Genomic DNA, 24,485 nt, shown 5'->3' with positions numbered 1-24,485 from the left:
GGAGAGCATGCAGACAGACACTATCATCTCTGGGTAATCTGAATAAAAACTGTATTCTCAGTCCTCCTAAAGGGAACTACATTATCATAGGAATATTTAGACTTTGACCACCTCAATGTCATTCCTTCAGCTGCATTTCAAGTGTTTTTACTTCAGTTGTTTGTTATTTGAATAGATTTCCGAGTAGTGGCTGACGTAGCTGCTTCACTGTGGAACCACTTTGGGTTTTGCAGTTGACATTTGATAAAGGGAGGATGATGATCAGGATCTAGTTGAACAATTTTTTAGATTCTGTATGTTGGCTGTTTTTGCCGTTTAGAACCATTGTCTGGATTTGATCATTTCTATTGGTTGAACATGTCCATGTTTTTATCTGATTTATTAGAACATGTTATAAACTGAAGTGTTGCAGAAAGGAAAACAACTCATCTTCTTTACATTGTAGATTGTATTTATTATGATATTGCATTTTTCTCTATGATATTTCTACTCTTGAAATAAATGAGCGGTTTATTTTGACTGGTCTGCGTGTGGTTTGTGTTATAATGCATGAACTTCCCACGGTAAACACGCGTGTGAGTCTATATGAGCCCACGGTAAACACGCGTGTGAGTCTATATGAGCCCACGGTAAACACGCGTGTGAGTCTATATGAGCTCACGGTAAACACGCGTGTGAGTCTATATGAGCCCACGGTAAACACGCGTGTGAGTCTATATGAGCCCATGGTAAACACGCGTGTGAGTCTATATGAGCCCACGGTAAACACGCGTGTGAGTCTATATGAGCCCACGGTAAACACGCGTGTGAGTCTATATGAGCCCACGGTAAACACGCGTGTGAGTCTATATGAGCCCACGGTAAACACGCGTGTGAGTCTATATGAGCCCACGGTAAACACGCGAGTCTATATGAGCCCATGGTAAACACGCGTGTGAGTCTATATGAGGGCCCAAAAAATAAAGGCTGTCGACAAACATTGATCAAATCTGGATGATGTTGACAACCATTGATTATGACATGGATGATGTCGACAAACATTGATCCACTATCAGCACAGTAAATTGACAGGATGTTAAGTGAGCCTTTGGTGCCTTCTACTGCAGTACGGGAAATCTTCGCACAACTAAATACACTGAACAAAAATATAAACGCAACACGTAAAGTGTTGGTCCCATATTTCATGACCTGAAATAAAAGATACCAGAAATGTTCCACAGGCACAAAAAGCTTTTTTTCGCAAATGTTGTCCACAAATTTACATACCTGTTATTGAGCATTTATCCTTTGCCAAGATAATCCATCCACCTGACAGGTGTGGCATATCAAGAAGCTGATCAAACATCATGATCATTACACAGATGCACCTTGTGCAGAGACAATAAAAGGCCCCCTAAAATGTGCAAATTTGTCACACAACACAGCGTCACTGATGTCTCAAGTTTTGAGGGAGCGTGCAATTGGCAGGCTGACCATGAATGTCCACCAGAGCTGTTGCAATACAATTTAATGATAATTTCTCCAATGTGATTTTAGAGAATATGGCAGTACGTCCAACCGGCCTCAAACCACAGACCACGTGTAATCACTCTGCTGCAGAGGATAAGTTCATTACAGTTATCTGCACCTCAGAAATTGCAGCCCAAATAAATGCTTCACAGAGTTCAAGTAACAGACACATCTCAACATCAGCTGTTCAGAGACTGCGTGAATCAGGACTTCATGGTCGAATTGCTGCAAAGAAAACACTACTAAAGGACACCAATAATAAGAAGAGACTTGCTTGGGCCAAGAAACACGAGCAATGGACATTAGGCCTGTGGAAATCTGTCCTTTGGTCTGATGAGTCCAAATTTGAGATTTTTGGTTCCAACCTCCGTGTCTTTGTGAGACGCAGAGTAGGTGAACGGATGATCTTCGCAAGTGTGGTTCCCACTGTGAAGCATGGAGGAGGAGGTCTGATGGTGTGGGGGTCCTTTGCTGGTGACACTATGTGATTTATTTAGAATTCAAGGCACACTTACCCAGCATGGCTACCACAGCGTTCTGCAGTGATACGCCATCCCATCTGTTTTGTGCTTAGTGGGACTATCATTTGTTCTTCAACAGGACAATTACCCAACACACCTCCAGACTGTGTAAGGGCTATTTGACTGAGAAGGAGAGTGATGGAGTGCATCAGATGACCTGGCCTCTACAATCACCTGACCTCAACTCATTTGAGATGGTTTGGGATGAGTTGGACCGCAGAGTGACAGAAAAGCAGCCATGATTTGTTGGATTTTGTTTAATTTGTTTAAAATTTTTTAGGTTGCTACATGATTCCCATATGTGTTATTTCATAGTTTTGATGTCTTCACTATTATTCTACCCTGTAGATAATAGTAGAAATAAAGAATACCCCTTGAATGAGTAGGTGTTCTAAACTTTTGCCTGGTACTGTATATAAAAAATAATACTATATATGAATAAAAAAAAAATTGTTATTCAAGTATAAATTACCAAAGTTATGATAGATTGCTATAGATTTTTTTGTTAATTACCAAAATTACTGAAGATTCTGGTAACTTTGGTAAATTACAGGTAGCTTTGTTTAAGCATAAGTTTTTCCCTGTAATTTGTAGTCGTGCCAGCAGTGAGCCTGTGTTGCTTCTATAAAACTATCTGGATTATATCCAGCACCATCTGTGTGTCTTTGGGATGTTAATTAATGATTTAAGACACACCCTAGATCCTGTCCAAGTCATGCCTGGGCCTGAATCTCTTTCTCTGACAGCTCTCAAGAGGAGGTCCTCTTCAGACTGACTTACAGTCTGTGTGTGGTGTATGCATTTCTGAAGATAGCTTTGTTAGATACACTACAATCAGTGGCCCCTAAAGATATAATAACTGTCTATTGTGATTACAATAGTGATTAGAATATCACTAACATCACTATCATGTTTTTACAGCATATATGCTCTCTACACTGTCAGCATCAACCAGTGTAAATCTCTCTGCCGTTAGCTAAGGAAGCTAAGTCAGATTTCAATCAATGAGTTACTGTATACCCCTCTCACTTTCAAGTAATACGTCTGGTATTTGTATTATATGTGAAATCTCCTGTTATTTACCAGTCAGGGATAAAACATTCAATAAAATATGCCCACTTTGTTTGCCACCGTTCATTTTCTTTCAAACAGTCGTCATCCCATAGAATTAGGAATAGTAGGATCTCTATGGGTCATCCGATCCGCATCGGATAATGATATTCAGTTCAAAGGAGTCAGTTATCAAATCAAATGTGTTTATATAGACCTTCTTACATCAGCTGATATCTCAAAGTACTGTACAGAAACCCAGCCTAAATCCCCAAACAGCAAGGAATACAGGTGTAGAAGCACGGTGGCTAGGAAAAACTCCCTAGAAAGACCAAAACCTAGGAAGAAACCTAGAGAGGAACCAGGCTATGAGGGGTGGCCAGTCCTCTTCTGGCTGTGCCGGGTGGAGATTATAACAGAACATGGCCAAGATGTTCAAATGTTCATAAATGACCAGCAGGGTCAAATCATCCATCCAGTGTCTTTGTCCAACTGTGTTCTCTCCATTCCAATGGAATACACAATGTGTTCCATAGCTATTCAGATAATAGATTGATCTTCCTGTCGGTCAGAGCTGTGTTGAGAGTGCCCCCGTCACGCTTCCTGGTTTCATTTGTGATGCCCTGCTTCTGTTAGTGAAGTTTCTACGGAAACCCTGTCCAGCCATGAAGTAGAGGATGGGATCCACACAGCTGTTGGCGCTGGCCAGGGGGCGTGTCACCTTATAGGCCATGCTGGACACCTTCAGCAGCTCACAGCTCACCTGGGGATGAATAAAAACTCTAATGATTTAAACATTAATTCTGTTGACAATGTGCCTTTTAAAGAGCAACTGCCTTTAAAAAGCAGCAAATCCCTTTGAAAACGACCTATGACGCATCCCTTTGAAAACGACCTATGACGCATCCCTTTGAAAACAACCTATGTGGCATCCCTTTGAAAACAACCTATGACGCATCCCTTTGAAAACAACCTATGACGCATCCCTTTGAAAACGACCTATGACGCATCCCTTTGAAAACAACCTATGTGGCATCCCTTTGAAAACAACCAATGTGGCATCGATGACAGATTTCTTGAATTATCTTAGATTCCTTCACGTGCCAATCGGCATGTTCAGTGGCTCTTTAAAGGCAATGTTACCGGGCTCGCAGAGATCATACTTAAGTTCAATGCTGCAAATGTCGTCTCCGTAGTGGAAATTACATTTAAATGTCAATGACCTTTGAATCCCAGCCTATACAAGTATAATGACAATATCAACAACAACAATCATAATAGCAGTGGTTAAATTGAGCCTGAGCTACCTGGAACTCCAGCATCTTGGGTGACAGGGAGAGCTACCTGGAGCCAGACTCCTGCATCTTGGGTGAAAGGGAGAGCTACCTGGAGCCAGACTCCTGCATCTTGGGTGAAAGGGAGAGCTTCCTGGAGCCAGACTCCTGCATCTTGGGTGAAAGGGAGAGCTACCTGGAGCCCGACTCCTGCATCTTGGGTGACAGGGGGAGCTACCTGGAACTCCAGCATCTTGGGTGACAGGGAGAGCTACCTGGAGCCAGACTCCTGCATCTTGGGTGAAAGGGAGAGCTACCTGGAGCCAGACTCCTGCATCTTGGGTGAAAGGGAGAGCTACCGGAGCCCGACTCCTGCATCTTGGGTGGCAGGGAGAGCTACCTGGAGCCAGACTCCTGCATCTTGGGTGACAGGGAGAGCTACCCGGAGCCAGACTACTGCATCTTGGGTGACAGGGAGAGCTACCTGGAGCCAGACTCCTGCATCTTGGGTGACAGGGAGAGCTACCTGGAACTCCAGCATCTTGGGTGACAGGGAGAGCTACCTGGAGCCAGACTCCTGCATCTTGGGTGAAAGGGAGAGCTACCTGGAGCCAGGCTCCTGCATCTTGGGTGAAAGGGAGAGCTACCCGGAGCCCGACTCCTGCATCTTGGGTGACAGGGAGAGCTACCTGGAGCCAGACTCCTGCATCTTGGGTGAAAGGGAGAGCTACCCGGAGCCCGACTCCTGCATCTTGGGTGACAGGGAGAGCTACCTGGAGCCAGACTCCTGCATCTTGGGTGAAAGGGAGAGCTACCTGGAGCCAGACTCCTGCATCTTGGGTGAAAGGGAGAGCTACCTGGAGCCAGACTCCTGCATCTTGGGTGACAGGGAGAGCTACCTGGAACTCCAGCATCTTGGGTGACAGGGAGAGCTACCTGGAGCCAGACTCCTGCATCTTGGGTGACAGGGAGAGCTACCTGGAACTCCAGCATCTTGGGTGACAGGGAGAGCTACCTGGAGCCAGACTCCTGCATCTTGGGTGAAATGGAGAGCTACCTGGAGCCAGACTCCTGCATCTTGGGTGAAAGGGAGAGCTACCCGGAGCCCGACTCCTGCATCTTGGGTGACAGGGAGAGCTACCTGGAGCCAGACTCCTGCATCTTGGGTGAAAGGGAGAGCTACCTGGAGCCAGACTCCTGCATCTTGGGTAAAAGGGAGAGCTACCTGGAGCCAGACTCCTGCATCTTGGGTAAAAGGGAGAGCTACCTGGAGCCAGGCTCCTGCATCTTGGGTGACAGGGAGAGCTACCTGGAGCCAGACTCCTGCATCTTGGGTGACAGGGAGAGCTACCTAGAACTAGACTCCTGCATCTTGGGTGAAAGGTGAAGCCAGGCAGAGCCTTTAAAAGCGTAGGATTCCAGTGGTTGTGGTACTGTACCTGGGAGGGATCCATCTGCTCCAGGTATCTGAGGGAGTAGTACAGACTTCTGGTCAGGTGGAAGGGTAGGAAACACAGCATGAACACTGCTAACACGATGATTATCATCTTCACAGACTTGTGTTTGGAGCGATGAGCAGCGAGCCCCCCGACTCCCCTCGACTGGCTCCCTCCTGCCCCCCAGGTGGGCTCCAGAAGCTTCCTCACCATCAGTCCATAGCACACCATCACCACCATGAAAGGGAAGGCAAACATCAGGACAGACACCACCGAGCTGTACACCAGGAAGTCATGAAATAACTCTGGACTGGATGTGTCGAAACACACCCTCTCTGTCCCCTCGTCCCTGGTGCGTGAGAAGTAGAGCACAGGAGCCTGGCACATCAACACACACGCCCACACCGCCGCAGACACCAGCCGGGCTCTCCGGGAGCTGACCCAGCTCAGTGACCTCATCGGGTAGCACACACCCAGGAAGCGGTGCAGGCTGATGCAGCACAGGAACAGGATGGAACCGTAGAGGTTAGCGTAGAACAGGAAGCGGATGAGTTTGCAGAACGGCTCGCTGAAGGGCCAGTCGTTCTCGTCGGCGTAGTAGTAGATTAGGAAGGGTAGGGTGAGGATGTAGAGGGTGTCGCACACTGTCAGGTTGAACATGTACACCGTGGAGGGCTTCCAGCGTTTTGTACGGAACAGGATCACGTACATGGCCGTGACATTCAGGGCTAGGCCAATCACGAAGACCAGAGTGTAGCTGACAGGAAGCAGGATGTACTTGAAGTCCTCCTTGAATTGACAGCGCCAGCTGTGCCCGCTGCTCTCATTTGTTGAGTGGTTGGCGAAGGTAGCCATCTTTGTTCATAAACAGATCTGAGGAGGATACAGATGTTAACTAATATGCGCCCACACACCCACACGCCCACACACCCACACACCCACACACCCACATACAGAATGAGAGAGAGGAGACAAGTGTGATAGTAAATATCAACTGTACTAGCCACTTGTATAACACTCCACAGTAAAGCTAAAGGAGTACCAATGTCTCTGTTGACTTCAAATTGTATTGGTCACATTCACATGGTTAGCAGATGTTAATGTGAGTGTAGCGAAATGCTTGTGCTTCTAGTTCCCGACAATGCAGTAATATATAACAAGTAATCTAACAAATTCACAACAACTACGCATGCATGAAGGCACATGCTGGAAGCAGAAGCTCATTTCGACATAATACCCATAATTCCTTCATTTGTATCTTTCCTCAATCCCCTTACGAGTCCAAGTTCAGAGAGGGATGGAGTGGAGGAAGTTGGATGTTTTGTCCTTAGATAGTGATAGATGTTATAGCTGTTCCAACAGGTTTGGATCCCACAGAGAGTTAATGATTCATCAGGAAGTTATTGTCCTATTTTCACAGGTTCCGAGCATGGTGACAGGATATGATAACTAAGGTTGCACAAGGAAGGTATATTACTGAAAACGTTCAAAGTTTACCAGTAAACTCGAGTTTTGATATCTTTGAAGGATTTTATGTAAAATATATGAAATAAATAAATAAGATGACTTTAAAATAAGATATACAAATGACAAAACTGTAAAACATCCTAAATATAAACTGTCAACTTAGTGAATACCACTGCTGTTCAACATTAGGGTTTCAGCATGAAATATCCTTCAAAGTCCTTTGAACTTTGATTTATTTAACTATGTCAGTATATATTTGTTGTCAATGTTTTGGGTCAAACTGGTGGTAGTTGTGAGTAAAGTCAATAGTTGGAAAAGTTGCAGAGTTAATAAAAAATAATGCCATTGTTGACTAGATGCTTCTGTCATTAATTAGGCCATTTTCTCTGGAACCATATGCTCTGTCTACTAGAAACTCATAAACAATATGGATACAGATATAATGAATTAATACTATATATGAATACATTTTCTTAAGTTATTCAAGTATAAAATACCAAAGTTACAATAGATTACTATAGATTTTCTGTTAATCACCACAATTACTGAAGATTCTGGTGAAGTTGGTAGTTTTGCAACCTTAATGATAACACAGAGAAATACACATGGTGTGGTACAGCAACACATGGCATGGTACAGCAACACATGGCATGGTACAGCAACACATGGCGTGGTACAGCAACACATGGCGTGGTACAGCAACACATGGCATGGTACAGCAACACATGGCGTGGTACAGCAACACATGGCATGGTACAGCAACACATGGCATGGTACAGCAACACATGGCGTGGTACAGCAACACATGGCATGGTACAGCAACACATGGCATGGTACAGCAACACATGGCATGGTACAGCAACACATGGCGTGGTACAGCAACACATGGCATGGTAAAGCAACACATGGCATGGTACAGCAACACATGGTACAGCAACACATGGTGTGGTACAGCAACACATGGCATGGTACAGCAACACATGGTACAGCAACACATGGCATGGTACAGCAACACATGGCATGGTACAGCAACACATGGTACAGCAACACATGGCATGGTACAGCAACACATGGCATGGTACAGCAACACATGGCATGGTACAGCAACACATGGTAAAGCAACACATGGTACAGCAACACATGGCGTGGTACAGCAACACATGGCATGGTACAGGAACACATGGCATGGTACAGCAACACATGGCGTGGTACAGCAACACATGGTACAGCAACACATGGCGTGGTACAGCAACACATGGTACAGCAACACATGGCGTGGTACAGCAACACATGGCGTGGTACAGCAACACATGGCGTGGTACAGCAACACATGGCATGGTACAGAAACACATGGCATGGTACAGAAACACATGGCATGGTACAGCAACACATGGTACAGCAACACATGGTACAGCAACACATGGCATGGTACAGAAACACATGGCGTGGTACAGCAACACATGGTACAGCAACACATGGCGTGGTACAGCAACACATGGCGTGGTACAGCAACACATGGCGTGGTACAGCAACACATGGCATGGTACAGAAACACATGGCGTGGTACAGCAACACATGGTACAGCAACACATGGCGTGGTACAGCAACACATGGTACAGCAACACATGGCGTGGTACAGCAACACATGGCGTGGTACAGCAACACATGGCATGGTACAGAAACACATGGCATGGTACAGCAACACATGGTACAGCAACACATGACATGGTACAGCAACACATGGCATGGTACAGCAACACATGGCATGGTACAGCAACACATGGTACAGCAACACATGGCATGAATATATTGTTACGTTCCCCAGTTTCTGTGTTGTGGGTTTGTGTATCATATGTATGTGTGTATTTCAGGAAATGGATTCCTGGATACAATCAAGCAGCTGATTGGTCAGCCCCATTGCAGATTGGAGCATTGATCCCGCCCTCTCGTTAGGGGATACAGCTGTCGGCAATTACTGACTCCTGCCGGCAGCTTGAAAAGCCAGAGTACCTTTGTTAGGAGAGAGAGCTTATTGGATGTCCTGTGTTGGTTGTTACTCAGAGACAGTTTTGTTGAAAGTATTTGTAGCCGCTACTTCTGAGTTATGTCTGTGCCAATAGGACTCAGTGTTTTTCATTATTGAAATTGTTCCCTTTACATGAGTAATTATTCTGTTTTTGTTCCCTGGGGGAGGGGAAGGCACCTTGGGAGTGTTTAGGCAAGAGGCCTGTGGCCATACATGTACCCGTGGAACGTACTCTGTCTATGCCACTAGGTAAGACCTGGGCAGGCCACCCCCTGTATTGTGGTTAGCGCGCCAGGAGGCGTTAAGAGTAAGTAAGTGTGTAGGAGAGGGGGCTCATTAACTTTTACTTTCTTTGTTTCTTTGTTCCATCCAGCCCCTTTTCCCTGAATTACTGTGTAAAGGAAGACTAAATTCCCTGTAAACGGTAATATTCTCTGCCTCTGTCATCCTTACCTACAATCACATATCTCTTTCACTCCACGGGGAGTTGAGTGTAGCAGGGTGTGGCGTTCCCCCCCCCCCCCTCCAAGAGGCGTGTGTAACAGTTTTATAACACAGAGACACACGCACACATAGATCGAGGGTGGTGCAATTCTTTTCCATCAACAGACGTCTGTATAGGCCTGTTAAGGTCTGTTAATACAGGACTAGTAAAGGTCTGTTAATACAGGACTAGTAAAGGTATGTTAATACAGGACTAGTAAAGGTATGTTAATACAGGACTAGTAAAGGTATGTTAATACAGGACTAGTAATACAGGACTAGTAAAGGTATGTCAATACAGGACTAGTAAAGGTCTGTTAATACAGGACTAGTAAAGATCTGTTAATACAGGACTAGTAAAGGTCTGTTAATACAGGACTAGTAATACAGGACTAGTAAAGGTCTGTTAATACAGGACTAGTAAAGGTCTGTTAATACAGGACTAGTAATACAGGACTAGTAAAGGTCTGTTAATACAGGACTAGTAAAGGTCTGTTAATACAGGACTAGTAAAGGTCTGTTAATACAGGACTAGTAAAGCTCTGTTAATACAGGACTAGTAAAGGTCTGTTAATACAGGACTAGTAAAGGCCTGTTAATACAGGACTAGTAAAGGTCTGTTAATACAGGACTAGTAAAGGTCTGTTAATACAGGACTAGTAAAGGTCTGTTAATACAGGACTAGTAAAGGTCTGTTAATACAGGACTAGTAAAGATCTGTTAATACAGGACTAGTAAAGGTATGTTAATACAGGACTAGTAAAGATCTGTTAATACAGGACTAGTAAAGGTATGTTAATACAGGACTAGTAAAGATCTGTTAATACAGGACTAGTAAAGGTCTGTTAATACAGGACTAGTAAAGGTCTGTTAATACAGGACTAGTAAAGGTCCACTAATACAGGACTAGTAAAGGTCTGTTAATACAGGACTAGTAAAGGTATGTTAATACAGGACTAGTAATACAGGACTAGTAAAGGTCTGTTAATACAGGACTAGTAAAGGTCTGTTAATACAGGACTAGTAAAGGTCCACTAATACAGGACTAGTAATACGGGATTAGTAAAGGTCTGTTAATACAGGACTAGTAAAGGTCTGTTAATACAGGACTAGTAATACAGGACTAGTAAAGGTCTGTTAATACAGGACTAGTAAAGGCCTGTTAATACAGGACTAGTAAAGGCCTGTTAATACAGGACTAGTAAAGGTCTGTTAATACAGGACTAGTAATACAGGACTAGTAAAGGTCTGTTAATACAGGACTAGTAAAGGTCTGTTAATACAGGACTAGTAAAGGTCTGTTAATACAGGACTAGTAAAGGTCTGTTAATACAGGACTAGTAAAGGTCTGTTAATACAGGACTAGTAAAGGTCTGTTAATACAGGACTAGTAAAGGTCTGTTAATACAGGACTAGTAAAGGTATGTTAATACAGGACTAGTAAAGGTCTGTTAATACAGGACTAGTAAAGGTCTGTTAATACAGGACTAATAAAGGTCTGTTAATACAGGACTAGTAAAGGTCTGTTAATACAGGACTAGTAATACAGGACTAGTAAAGGTCTGTTAATACAGGACTAGTAATACAGGACTAGTAAAGGTCTGTTAATACAGGACTAGTAAAGGTCTGTTAATACAGGACTAGTAAAGGCCTGTTAATACAGGACTAGTAAAGGCCTGTTAATACAGGACTAGTAATACAGAACTAGTAAAGGTCTGTTAATACAGGACTAGTAATACAGGACTTGTAAAGGTCTGTTAATACAGGACTAGTAAAGGTCTGTTAATACAGGACTAGTAAAGCTCTGTTAATACAGGACTAGTAAAGGTCTGTTAATACAGGACTAGTAAAGGCCTGTTAATACAGGACTAGTAAAGGTCTGTTAATACAGGACTAGTAAAGGTCTGTTAATACAGGACTAGTAAAGGTCTGTTAATACAGGACTAGTAAAGATCTGTTAATACAGGACTAGTAAAGGTATGTTAATACAGGACTAGTAAAGATCTGTTAATACAGGACTAGTAAAGGTATGTTAATACAGGACTAGTAAAGATCTGTTAATACAGGACTAGTAAAGGTCTGTTAATACAGGACTAGTAAAGGTCTGTTAATACAGGACTAGTAAATGTCTGTTAATACAGGACTAGTAAAGGTCCACTAATACAGGACTAGTAAAGGTCTGTTAATACAGGACTAGTAAAGGTATGTTAATACAGGACTAGTAATACAGGACTAGTAAAGGTCTGTTAATACAGGACTAGTAAAGGTCTGTTAATACAGGACTAGTAAAGGTCCACTAATACAGGACTAGTAATACGGGATTAGTAAAGGTCTGTTAATACAGGACTAGTAAAGGTCTGTTAATACAGGACTAGTAATACAGGACTAGTAAAGGTCTGTTAATACAGGACTAGTAAAGGCCTGTTAATACAGGACTAGTAAAGGCCTGTTAATACAGGACTAGTAAAGGTCTGTTAATACAGGACTAGTAATACAGGACTAGTAAAGGTCTGTTAATACAGGACTAGTAAAGGTCTGTTAATACAGGACTAGTAAAGGTATGTTAATACAGGACTAGTAATACAGGACTAGTAAAGGTCTGTTAATACAGGACTAGTAAAGGTCTGTTAATACAGGACTAGTAAAGGTCCACTAATACAGGACTAGTAATACGGGATTAGTAAAGGTCTGTTAATACAGGACTAGTAAAGGTCTGTTAATACAGGACTAGTAATACAGGACTAGTAAAGGTCTGTTAATACAGGACTAGTAAAGGCCTGTTAATACAGGACTAGTAAAGGCCTGTTAATACAGGACTAGTAAAGGCCTGTTAATACAGGACTAGTAAAGGTCTGTTAATACAGGACTAGTAATACAGGACTAGTAAAGGTCTGTTAATACAGGACTAGTAAAGGTCTGTTAATACAGGACTAGTAAAGGTCTGTTAATACAGGACTAGTAAAGGTCTGTTAATACAGGACTAGTAAAGGTCTGTTAATACAGGACTAGTAAAGGTCTGTTAATACAGGACTAGTAAAGGTATGTTAATACAGGACTAGTAAAGGTCTGTTAATACAGGACTAGTAAAGGTCTGTTAATACAGGACTAGTAAAGGTCTGTTAATACAGGACTAGTAAAGGTCTGTTAATACAGGACTAATAAAGGTCTGTTAATACAGGACTAGTAAAGGTCTGTTAATACAGGACTAGTAAAGGCCTGTTAATACAGGACTAGTAATACAGGACTAGTAAAGGTCTGTTAATACAGGACTAGTAATACAGGACTAGTAAAGGTCTGTTAATACAGGACTAGTAAAGGTCTGTTAATACAGGACTAGTAAAGGCCTGTTAATACAGGACTAGTAAAGGCCTGTTAATACAGGACTAGTAATACAGAACTAGTAAAGGTCTGTTAATACAGGACTAGTAATACAGGACTTGTAAAGGTCTGTTAATACAGGACTAGTAAAGGTCTGTTAATACAGGACTAGTAAAGCTCTGTTAATACAGGACTAGTAAAGGTCTGTTAATACAGGACTAGTAAAGGCCTGTTAATACAGGACTAGTAAAGGTCTGTTAATACAGGACTAGTAAAGGTCTGTTAATACAGGACTAGTAAAGGTCTGTTAATACAGGACTAGTAAAGATCTGTTAATACAGGACTAGTAAAGGTATGTTAATACAGGACTAGTAAAGATCTGTTAATACAGGACTAGTAAAGGTATGTTAATACAGGACTAGTAAAGATCTGTTAATACAGGACTAGTAAAGGTCTGTTAATACAGGACTAGTAAAGGTCTGTTAATACAGGACTAGTAAATGTCTGTTAATACAGGACTAGTAAAGGTCCACTAATACAGGACTAGTAAAGGTCTGTTAATACAGGACTAGTAAAGGTATGTTAATACAGGACTAGTAATACAGGACTAGTAAAGGTCTGTTAATACAGGACTAGTAAAGGTCTGTTAATACAGGACTAGTAAAGGTCCACTAATACAGGACTAGTAATACGGGATTAGTAAAGGTCTGTTAATACAGGACTAGTAAAGGTCTGTTAATACAGGACTAGTAATACAGGACTAGTAAAGGTCTGTTAATACAGGACTAGTAAAGGCCTGTTAATACAGGACTAGTAAAGGCCTGTTAATACAGGACTAGTAAAGGTCTGTTAATACAGGACTAGTAATACAGGACTAGTAAAGGTCTGTTAATACAGGACTAGTAAAGGTCTGTTAATACAGGACTAGTAAAGGTCTGTTAATACAGGACTAGTAAAGGTCTGTTAATACAGGACTAGTAAAGGTCTGTTAATACAGGACTAGTAAAGGTCTGTTAATACAGGACTAGTAAAGGTATGTTAATACAGGACTAGTAAAGGTCTGTTAATACAGGACTAGTAAAGGTCTGTTAATACAGGACTAGTAAAGGTCTGTTAATACAGGACTAGTAAAGGTCTGTTAATACAGGACTAATAAAGGTCTGTTAATACAGGACTAGTAAAGGTCTGTTAATACAGGACTAGTAAAGGCCTGTTAATACAGGACTAGTAATACAGGACTAGTAAAGGTCTGTTAATACAGGACTAGTAATACAGGACTAGTAAAGGTCTGTTAATACAGGACTAGTAAAGGTCTGTTAATACAGGACTAGTAAAGGCCTGTTAATACAGGACCAGTAAAGGCCTGTTAATACAGGACTAGTAATACAGAACTAGTAAAGGTCTGTTAATACAGGACTAGTAATACAGGACTTGTAAAGGTCTGTTAATACAGGACTAGTAAAGGTATGTTAATACAGGACTAGTAAAGGTCTGTTAATACAGGACTAGTAAAGGTATGTTAATACAGGACTAGTAAAGGTCTGTTAATACAGGACTAGTAAAGGTCTGTTAATACAGGACTAGTAAAGGTCTGTTAATACAGGACTAGTAATACAGGACTAGTAAAGGTCTGTTAATACAGGACTAGTAAAGTTCTGTTAATACAGGACTAGTAAAGGTCTGTTAATACAGGACTAGTAATACAGGACTAGTAAAGGCCTGTTAATACAGGACTAGTAATACAGGACTAGTAAAGGTCTGTTAATACAGGACTAGTAATACAGGACTAGTAAAGGTCTGTTAATACAGGACTAGTAAAGTTCTGTTAATACAGGACTAGTAAAGGTCTTTTAATACAGGACTAGTAAAGGTCTGTTAATACAGGACTAGTAAAGGTCTGTTAATACAGGACTAGTAAAGGTCTGTTAATACAGGACTAGTAAAGGTCTGCTAATACAGGACTAGTAAAGGTCTGTTAATACAGGACTAGTAATACAGGACTAGTAAAGGTCTGTTAATACAGGACTAGTAAAGGTCTGTTAATACAGGACTAGTAATACAGGACTAGTAAAGGTCTGTTAATACAGGACTAGTAAAGGTCTGTTAATCCCGGACTAGTAATACAGGACTAGTAAAGTTCTGTTAATACAGGACTAGCAAAGGCCTGTTAATACATGACTAGTAAAGGTCTGTTAATACAGGACTAGTAAAGGTCTGTTAATACAGGACTAGTAAAGGTCTGTTAATACAGGACTAGTAAAGGTCTGTTAATACAGGACTAGTAATACAGGACTAGTAAAGGTCTGTTAATACAGGACTAGTAATGGTCTGTTAATACAGGACTAGTAATACAGGACTAGTAAAGGTCTGTTAATACAGGACTAGTAATACAGGACTAGTAAAGGTCTGTTAATACAGGACTAGTAAAGGTATGTTAATACAGGACTAGTAAAGGTCTGTTAATACAGGACTAGTAAAGGTCTGTTAATACAGGACTAGTAAAGGTATGTTAATACAGGACTAGTAAAGGTCTGTTAATACAGGACTAGTAAAGGTATGTTAATACAGGACTAGTAAAGGTATGTTAATACAGGACTAGTAAAGGTCTGTTAATACAGGACTAGTAATACAGGACTAGTAAAGGTCTGTTAATACAGGACTAGTAAAGGTATGTTAATACAGGACTAGTAAAGGTCTGTTAATACAGGACTAGTAAAGGTTCAGCGTTACAGACGTCTATATAGGTTTTCTTCTAAGAGTGTACACTACCACAGAAGTTTTAACAGATAAGCAAGTTGGAGTCTGCTAGTGGACCAGGTCTCTCTTGTAAAAGAGATGTTATCTCAATGAGAAAAGCCTGCATAAAATGTTTTTTAAGTTAGCATACACTCTCTCTCTCTCTACAGAAAGAAGAGCAATGCATTTTTTAAAGGCTTCTACGCACTGCAGAAGGAACACGTCAGAGCTTCTCCTGTCCTGCAACATTACACATTACCAGTACTAGTTACTCACAGTGAGAAACGCTGTTCAGTCTTGAAGGAACACACTCCGGATATGTACAGCAACTATGTCCAACTCCTGTACTAGACTCTAACATACCTGGATTACTGATGCCCCACTACAGCTAGCAGAGCTTGTACCTGTCTCTATCTGCTGGTTCGGCCTATTTACTGTAAATCTCTGAATGCGTCTTCCTCTCGGAGATACACAGAATGCTTTACACAATGTTTCTCCATGCTCGTGTGTGAGCGTGTGACAGTCCAGTTATTTGGCTTGGTGCTGAACCTGAGTAGGCGTGAACATGTTTGGCAAGCTGCAGCCTGTAGCCACACACAGGGATGGAACTCATGATCAAGATGTACACACACAGGGATGGAACTCATGATCAAGATGTACCTAGTGTACCTGCTCAGTATTTAGCTATGGCCTGCTCAGTATTTAGCTATGACCTGCTCAGTATTTAGCTATGACCTGCTCAGTATTTAGCTATGGCCTGCTCAGTATTTAGCTATGACCTGCTCAGTATTTAGCTATGACCCGCTCAGTATTTAGCTATGACCTGCTCAGTATTTAGCTATGGCCTGCTCAGTATTTAGCTATGACCTGCTCAGTATTTAGCTATGACCTGCTCAGTATTTAGCTATGGCCTGCTCAGTATTTAGCTATGACCTGCTCAGTATTTAGCTATGGCCTGCTCAGTATTTAGCTATGACCTGCTCAGTATTTAGCTATGACCCGCTCAGTATTTAGCTATGGCCTGCTCAGTATTTAGCTATGGCCTGCTCAGTATTTAGCTATGACCCGCTCAGTATTTAGCTATGGCCTGCTCAGTATTTAGCTATGACCTGCTCAGTATTTAGCTATGACCTGCTCAGTATTTAGCTATGACCTGCTCAGTATTTAGCTATGACCTGCTCAGTATTTAGCTATGACCTGCTCAGTATTTAGCTATGGCCTGCTCAGTATTTAGCTATGACCTGCTCAGTATTTAGCTATGACCCGCTCAGTATTTAGCTATGACCTGCTCAGTATTTAGCTATGACCCGCTCAGTATTTAGCTATGACCCGCTCAGTATTTAGCTATGGCCTGCTCAGTATTTAGCTATGACCTGCTCAGTATTTAGCTATGACCTGCTCAGTATTTAGCTATGACCTGCTCAGTATTTAGCTATGACCTGCTCAGTATTTAGCTATGGCCTGCTCAGTATTTAGCTATGACCTGCTCAGTATTTAGCTATGACCTGCTCAGTATTTAGCTATGACCCGCTCAGTATTTAGCTATGACCTGCTCAGTATTTAGCTATGGCCTGCTCAGTATTTAGCTATGACCTGCTCAGTATTTAGCTATGACCTGCTCAGTATTTAGCTATGACCTGCTCAGTATTTAGCTATGACCTGCTCAGTATTTAGCTATGACCTGCTCAGTATTTAGCTATTGCCTGCTCAGTATTTAGCTATGACCTGCTCAGTATTTAGCTATGACCTGCTCAGTATTTAGCTATGACCTGCTCAGTATTTAGCTATGGCTTGCTCAGTATTTAGCTATGACCCGCTCAGTATTTAGCTATGGCCTGCTCAGTATTTAGCTATGACCTGCTCAGTATTTAGCTATGACCTGCTCAGTATTTAGCTATGACCTGCTCAGTATTTAGCTATGGCCTGCTCAGTATTTAGCTATGGCCTGCTCAGTATTTAGCTATGGCCTGCTCAGTATTTAGCTATGACCTGCTCAGTATTTAGCTATGACCTGCTCAGTATTTAGCTATGACCTGCTCAGTATTTAGCTATGGCCTGCTCAGTATTTAGCTATGGCCTGCTCAGTATTTAGCTATGACCTGCTCAGTATTTAGCTATGACCTGCTCAGTATTTAGCTATGACCTGCTCAGTATTTAGCTATGGCCTGCTCAGTATTTAGCTATGGCCTGCTCAGTATTTAGCTATGACCCACTCAGTCTTCTGGAAAGTACAAGTTGCCACTTCGGATTCAATAACTCATTATTCACTTTGTTTGGTTAATGATCCATGTGAATGTATCAATTATGGCAATTATATTGTTTTATATGATACGTTTTGTTAACTATCATCTGTTAGTAATCACTAATATTCACAATATTATATTAACTACCCCCACCCTGTTGAATCTGCTAGATGTGTACAGTACCTGTACCTCTATAATCATACAAGTTGATGTTTGTTGTTTGTCTAAAGTCAATACAAAAGAAACCTCTCTCACAGATCTGTAGATACTGTCTGTCTGTCTGTCTGTCTGTCTGTCTGTCTGTCTGTCTGTCTGTCTGTCTGTCTGTCTGTCTGTCTGTCTGTCTGTCTGTCTGTCTGTCTGTCTGTCTGTCCACAGCTCAACAGGCAGACAGCTCAACAGGCAGACAGCTCAACAGGCAGACAGTTAAACAGACAGACAGTTAAACAGACAGACAGCTCAACAAACAGACAACTCAACAGACAGACAGCTCAACAGACACAGCTCAACAGACAGTTCAACAGACAGACAGCTCAACAGACAGACAGTTCAACAGACAGACAGTTCAACAGACAGACAGTTCAACAAACAGACAACTCAACAGACAGACAGCTCAACAGACAGTTAAACAGACAGACAGTTCAACAGACAGACAGTTCAACAGACAGACAGCTCAACAGACAGTTCAACAGACAGACAGTTCAACCGACAGATAGCTCAACAGACAGACAGCTCAACAGACAGTTAAACAGACAGACAGTTCAACAGACAGACAGCTCAACAGACAGTTCAACAGACAGACAGCTCAACAGGTAGACAGCTCAACAGACAGTTCCACCTACAGACAGACAGCTCAACAGACAGATAGCTCAACAGACAGATAGCTCAACAGACAGATAGCTCAACAGACAGACAGTTCAACAGACAGACAGTTCAACAGACAGACAGCTCAACAGACAGTTAAACAGACATACAGTTCAACCGACAGACAGCTCAACAGACAGTTCAACAGACAGACAGTTCAACAGACAGACAGTTCAACAGACAGACAGCTCAACAGACAGTTCAACAGACAGACAGTTCAACAGACAGACAGCTCAACAGACAGTTCAACAGACAGACAGCTCAACAGACAGTTCAACAGACAGACAGTTCAACAGACAGACAGCTCAACAGACAGTTAAACAGACAGACAGTTCAACCGACAGACAGCTCAACAGACAGTTAAACAGACAGACAGCTCAACAGACAGTTCAACAGACAGACAGTTCAACAGACAGACAGTTCAACAGACAGACAGTTCAACAGACAGACAGCTCAACAGACAGTTAAACAGACAGACAGTTCAACAGACAGACAGCTCAACAGACAGTTAAACAGACAGACAGTTCAACCGACAGACAGCTCAACAGACAGTTAAACAGACAGACAGTTCAACAGACAGACAGCTCAACACACATTTAAACAGACAGACAGTTCAACCGACAGACAGCTCAACAGACAGTTAAACAGACAGACAGTTCAACCGACAGACAGCTCAACAGACAGTTAAACAGACAGACAGTTCAACAGACAGTTAAACAGACAGACAGCTCAACAGACAGTTAAACAGACAGACAGTTCAACAGACAGACAGTTCAACAGACAGACAGTTCAACAGACAGTTAAACAGACAGACAGTTCAACCGACAGACAGCTCAACAGACAGTTAAACAGACAGATAGCTCAACAGACAGACAGCTCAACAGACAGTTAAACAGACAGACAGTTCAACAGACAGTTAAACAGACAGACAGTTCAACAGACAGTTAAACAGACAGACAGTTCAACAGACAGACAGTTCAACAGACAGACAGCTCAACAGACAGTTAAACAGACAGACAGTTCAACTGACAGACAGCTCAACAGACAGTTAAACAGACAGACAGTTCAACAGACAGACAGCTCAACAGACAGTTAAACAGACAGACAGTTCAACAGACAGACAGCTCAACAGACAGTTAAACAGACAGACAGTTCAACCGACAGACAGTTCAACAGACAGTTCAACAGACAGACAGTTAAACAGACAGACAGTTCAACAGACAGACAGTTCAACAGACAGTTAAACAGACAGACAGTTCAACAGACAGCTCAACAGACAGACAGTTCAACCGACAGACAGCTCAACAGACAGTTCAACAGACAGACAGTTCAACCGACAGACAGCTCAACAGACAGTTAAACAGACAGACAGTTCAACAGACAGTTAAACAGACAGACAGTTCAACAGACAGTTAAACAGACAGACAGTTCAACAGACAGTTAAACAGACAGACAGTTCAACAGACAGAGAAATATGAATAATAAAGGATTGAGGAGATTTCACTGGGTAAAATAACATCTGTAGCCGTGGATCTTGAATGACGGTGTGTGTTTGTGTGTGTTTGTGTGCGTGTGTGTGTCTGAGGGGAGGGATGCTTTCTCACTATGAGGTCAGTGATAACCTACCTGAAGTTTTTTGTAGTTATTGTGACACATCAAGTAAATAAAAAACATGTTTTTGCCAGGACCCAGTTTCAAGCCAGACCCATTAGAAATTAATCACAACCTACAGTAGGCTGCGACCCACAAGGAATCAATCACAACCTACAGTAGGCTGCGACCCACAAGGAATCAATCACAACCTACAGTAGGTTGTGACCCACAAGGAATCAATCACAACCTACAGTAGGCTGCGACCCACAAGGAATCAATCACAACCTACAGTAGGCTGCGACCCACAAGGAATCAATCACAACCTACAGTAGGCTGCGACCCACAAGGAATCAATCACAACCTACAGTAGGCTGCGACCCACAAGGAATCAATCTCAACCTACAGTAGGCTGTGACCCACAAGGAATCAATCACAACCTACAGTATGCTACGACCCACAAGGAATCAATCTCAACCTACAGTAGGCTGTGACCCACAAGGAATCAATCACAACCTACAGTAGGCTACGACCCACAAGGAATCAATCTCAACCTACACTAGGCTGTGACCCACAAGGAATCAATCACAACCTACACTAGGCTGCGACCCACAAGGAATCAATCACAACCTACAGTAGGCTGCGACCCACAAGGAATCAATCTCAACCTACAGTAGGCTGTGACCCACAAGGAATCAATCACAACCTACAGTAGGCTGCGACCCACAAGGAATCAATCTCAACCTACAGTAGGCTGTGACCCACAAGGAATCAATCACAACCTACAGTAGGCTGTGACCCACAAGGAATCAATCACAACCTACAGTAGGCTGCGACCCAGAAGGAATCAATCACAACCTACAGTAGGCTGCGACCCACAAGGAATGAATCACAACCTACAGTAGGCTGCGACCCACAAGGAATCAATCACAACCTACAGTAGGCTGCGACCCACAAGGAATCAATCACAACCTACAGTAGGCTGCGACCCACAAGGAATCAATCACAACCTACAGTAGGCTGCGACCCACAAGGAATCACTCCCAACCTACAGTAGGCTGTGACCCACAAGGAATCAACTCAAACCAGGAGTGAGTCCCAAACCACCATTTGGAAAACACTGCTCCATTTCACGTACACATAACTACTCTCCACATCTGACACACACATGAGCAGGGAGAGGGGCAGGGGCAGGGGCAGGGACAGGGACAGGGACAGGGACAGGGACAGGGACAGGGACAGGGACAATGACAGGGACAAGGACAATGAGAGGGACAGGGACAAGGACAATGACAGGGACAAGGACAGGGACAATGACAGGGACAAGGACAGGGACAGGGACAGGGACAGGGACAAGGACAGGGACAGGGACAATGAGAGGGACAGGGACAAGGACAATGACAGGGACAATGACAGGGACAAGGACAGGGACAATGACAGGGACAATGACAGGGACAGGGACAGGGACAAGGACAGGGACAGGGACAGGGACAATGACAGGGACAAGGACAGGGACAATGACAGGGACAAGGACAGGGACAATGACAGGGACAGGGACAGGGACAGGGACAATGACAGGGACAGAGACAGGGACAATGACAGGGACAGGGACAGGGACAATGACAGGGACAGGGACAGGGACAGGGACAGGGTAGGGACAGGGACAAGGACAGGGACAGGGACAGGGACAGGGACAGGGCAAGCTCACAAATCTCTTTAGGCTTTTATGTGGAAGTAAATTGACAAATGTACAATGACCCAAATGTTGCACCGTTCAACCTTTTTAACTTCCCCACCCTTCCCCAATCCATCACAACCCCCCATTACACACAGATGTTACTGTAATCTACTGTACAACCAACCCCCCCATTACACACAGATGTTACTGTAATCTACTGTACAACCCCCCATTACACACAGATGTTACTGTAATCTACTGTACACTACAACCACCCACTACACACAAACATTACTATAACCTACACTACAACCCCCCAATACACACAAACATTACTGTAACCTACTGTACAACCCCCCAATACACACAAACGTTACAATAACCTACTGTACACTACAACCACCCACTACACACAAACATTACTATAACCTACTGTACAACCCCCCAATACACACAAACGTTACAATAACCTACTGTACACTACAACCCCCCCAATACACACAAATGTTACTGTAATCTACTGTACACCCCCCCATTACACACAAACATTACTGTAACCTACTGTACAACCCCCCAATACACACAAACATTACTATAACCTACTGTACACTACAACCCCCCAATACACACAAACATTACTATAACCTACTGTACACTACAACCCCCCAACCCACCTGTGATCACAGGTATAAACATCAACGCTGAGACTCACCTGACTGACTGACAAAAAGCAGAATCATAAAACCAAACCACACATAAAACCTGAATGAACAGATGATGAGATCTTATAAAAGTACAGTCGGACAGATGGCAGCCATTCCCCCCCTCTCTGTGGAATCTACTGTACACTACAACCCCCCAATACACACAAACGTTACTATAACCTACTGTACAACCCCCCAATACACACAAACATTACTATAACCTACTGTACAACCCCCCAATACACACAAATGTTACTGTAATCTACTGTACAACCCCCCATTACACACAAACATTACTATAACCTACTGTACAACCCCCCATTACACACAAATGTTACTGTAATCTACTGTACAACCCCCCCATTACACACAAACATTACTATAACCTACTGTACACTACAACCCCCCAATACACACAAACATTACTATAACCTACTGTACACTACAACCCCCCCCAATACACACAAACATTACTATAACCTACTGTACAACCCCCCAATACACACAAACGTTACAATAACCTACTGTACACTACAACCACCCACTACACACAAACATTACTATAACCTACTGTACAACCCCCCAATACACACAAACATTACTGTAACCTACTGTACAACCCCCCAATACACACAAACATTACTATAACCTACTGTACACTACAACCCCCCAATACACACAAACATTACTATAACCTACTGTACACTACAACCCCCCAACCCACCTGTGATCACAGGTATAAACATCAACGCTGAGACTCACCTGACTGACTGACAAAAAGCAGAATCATAAAACCAAACCACACATAAAACCTGAATGAACAGATGATGAGATCTTATAAAAGTACAGTCGGACAGATGGCAGCCATTCCCCCCCTCTCTGTGGAATAGAGGCTTGTGTGGGTGGTTAGAGAGGTGAGAAAGTGGGGTTAATGTCTCACCTGCTCCAAAAACACAGTGTATTAATGATTGCCTTGAACTTAACCATAACGCTAGGCCGGCTCCCTGCTCTCTGCTCTGGGGCAAAGCTCTGTCAACACACTGGTCCACCTGGATGATTAACCGTTTGTGATGGATAGAGGTGTGAGGGAGACCCCTCTCACCTGTTCACGTTCAAATTTCAACGTTATTTGTCCCAGAAGGCAATTGGTTTTGCAGTAAGGAGCACACGAGACACCTGAACACCTTTACAAACACACATTTAGACGGAGGTTTCAATACACTGGGGTACCAGAGAGGATATCCTACACTGGACACCTTTACACAGCTGTTGAGAAGTCATTGATAGTAATCTGACAATGTTTTTCATGTCATTACATTAAGAAATGTATAAGGGGATCATAGCTATATTCAATCAAATTCACGAGTCAAATCAAATTAAATCAAATTGTATTAGTCACATGCTACGAATACAACAGGTGTTCACCTTACAGTGAAATGCTTACTTACAAGCCCCTAAACAACAATGATTTTAATAAAAATATGAATAAGAATAAGAAATAAAAGGAACAAGTAATTAAAGAGCAGCAGTAAAATAACAACAACGAGACTATATACAGGGGGTACTGGTACAGAGTCAATGTATGG

At 42.7% G+C, this 24,485-nt stretch overlaps 1 protein-coding gene across 3 annotated transcripts; it reads right to left on the bottom strand.

Annotated features, from left to right (window-relative positions):
• Nucleotides 1–2,454: 2,454 nt before the first annotated feature.
• Nucleotides 2,455–23,803, bottom strand: LOC109878869 (P2Y purinoceptor 2-like). 3 transcript variants are annotated; one of them, XM_031791189.1, is made up of 3 exons: nt 16,097–16,338; nt 5,794–6,663; nt 2,455–3,843 (listed from the first exon to the last, which is right to left on the bottom strand). In XM_031791189.1, exons 2-3 carry the CDS (start codon nt 6,643–6,645, stop codon nt 3,649–3,651), a joined length of 1,047 nt encoding a protein of 348 aa, XP_031647049.1. In that variant the 5' UTR covers nt 6,646–6,663; nt 16,097–16,338; the 3' UTR covers nt 2,455–3,648. The 3 variants fall into 3 exon arrangements, with proteins under 3 accessions (XP_031647049.1, XP_031647050.1, XP_031647048.1); XM_031791190.1 differs by lacking the exon at nt 16,097–16,338 and adding an exon at nt 23,662–23,803 and having other exon boundaries at nt 3,449–3,843; XM_031791188.1 differs by lacking the exon at nt 16,097–16,338 and adding an exon at nt 22,908–23,044 and having other exon boundaries at nt 3,449–3,843.
• Nucleotides 23,804–24,485: the final 682 nt, after the last annotated feature.

Source organism: Oncorhynchus kisutch, linkage group LG15, assembly GCF_002021735.2.
Source record: "Oncorhynchus kisutch isolate 150728-3 linkage group LG15, Okis_V2, whole genome shotgun sequence".
NCBI lineage: Eukaryota > Metazoa > Chordata > Actinopteri > Salmoniformes > Salmonidae > Oncorhynchus > Oncorhynchus kisutch.
Note: the sequence above shows the minus strand (reverse complement) of the source record. Positions and strands in the feature narration are given on the sequence as shown.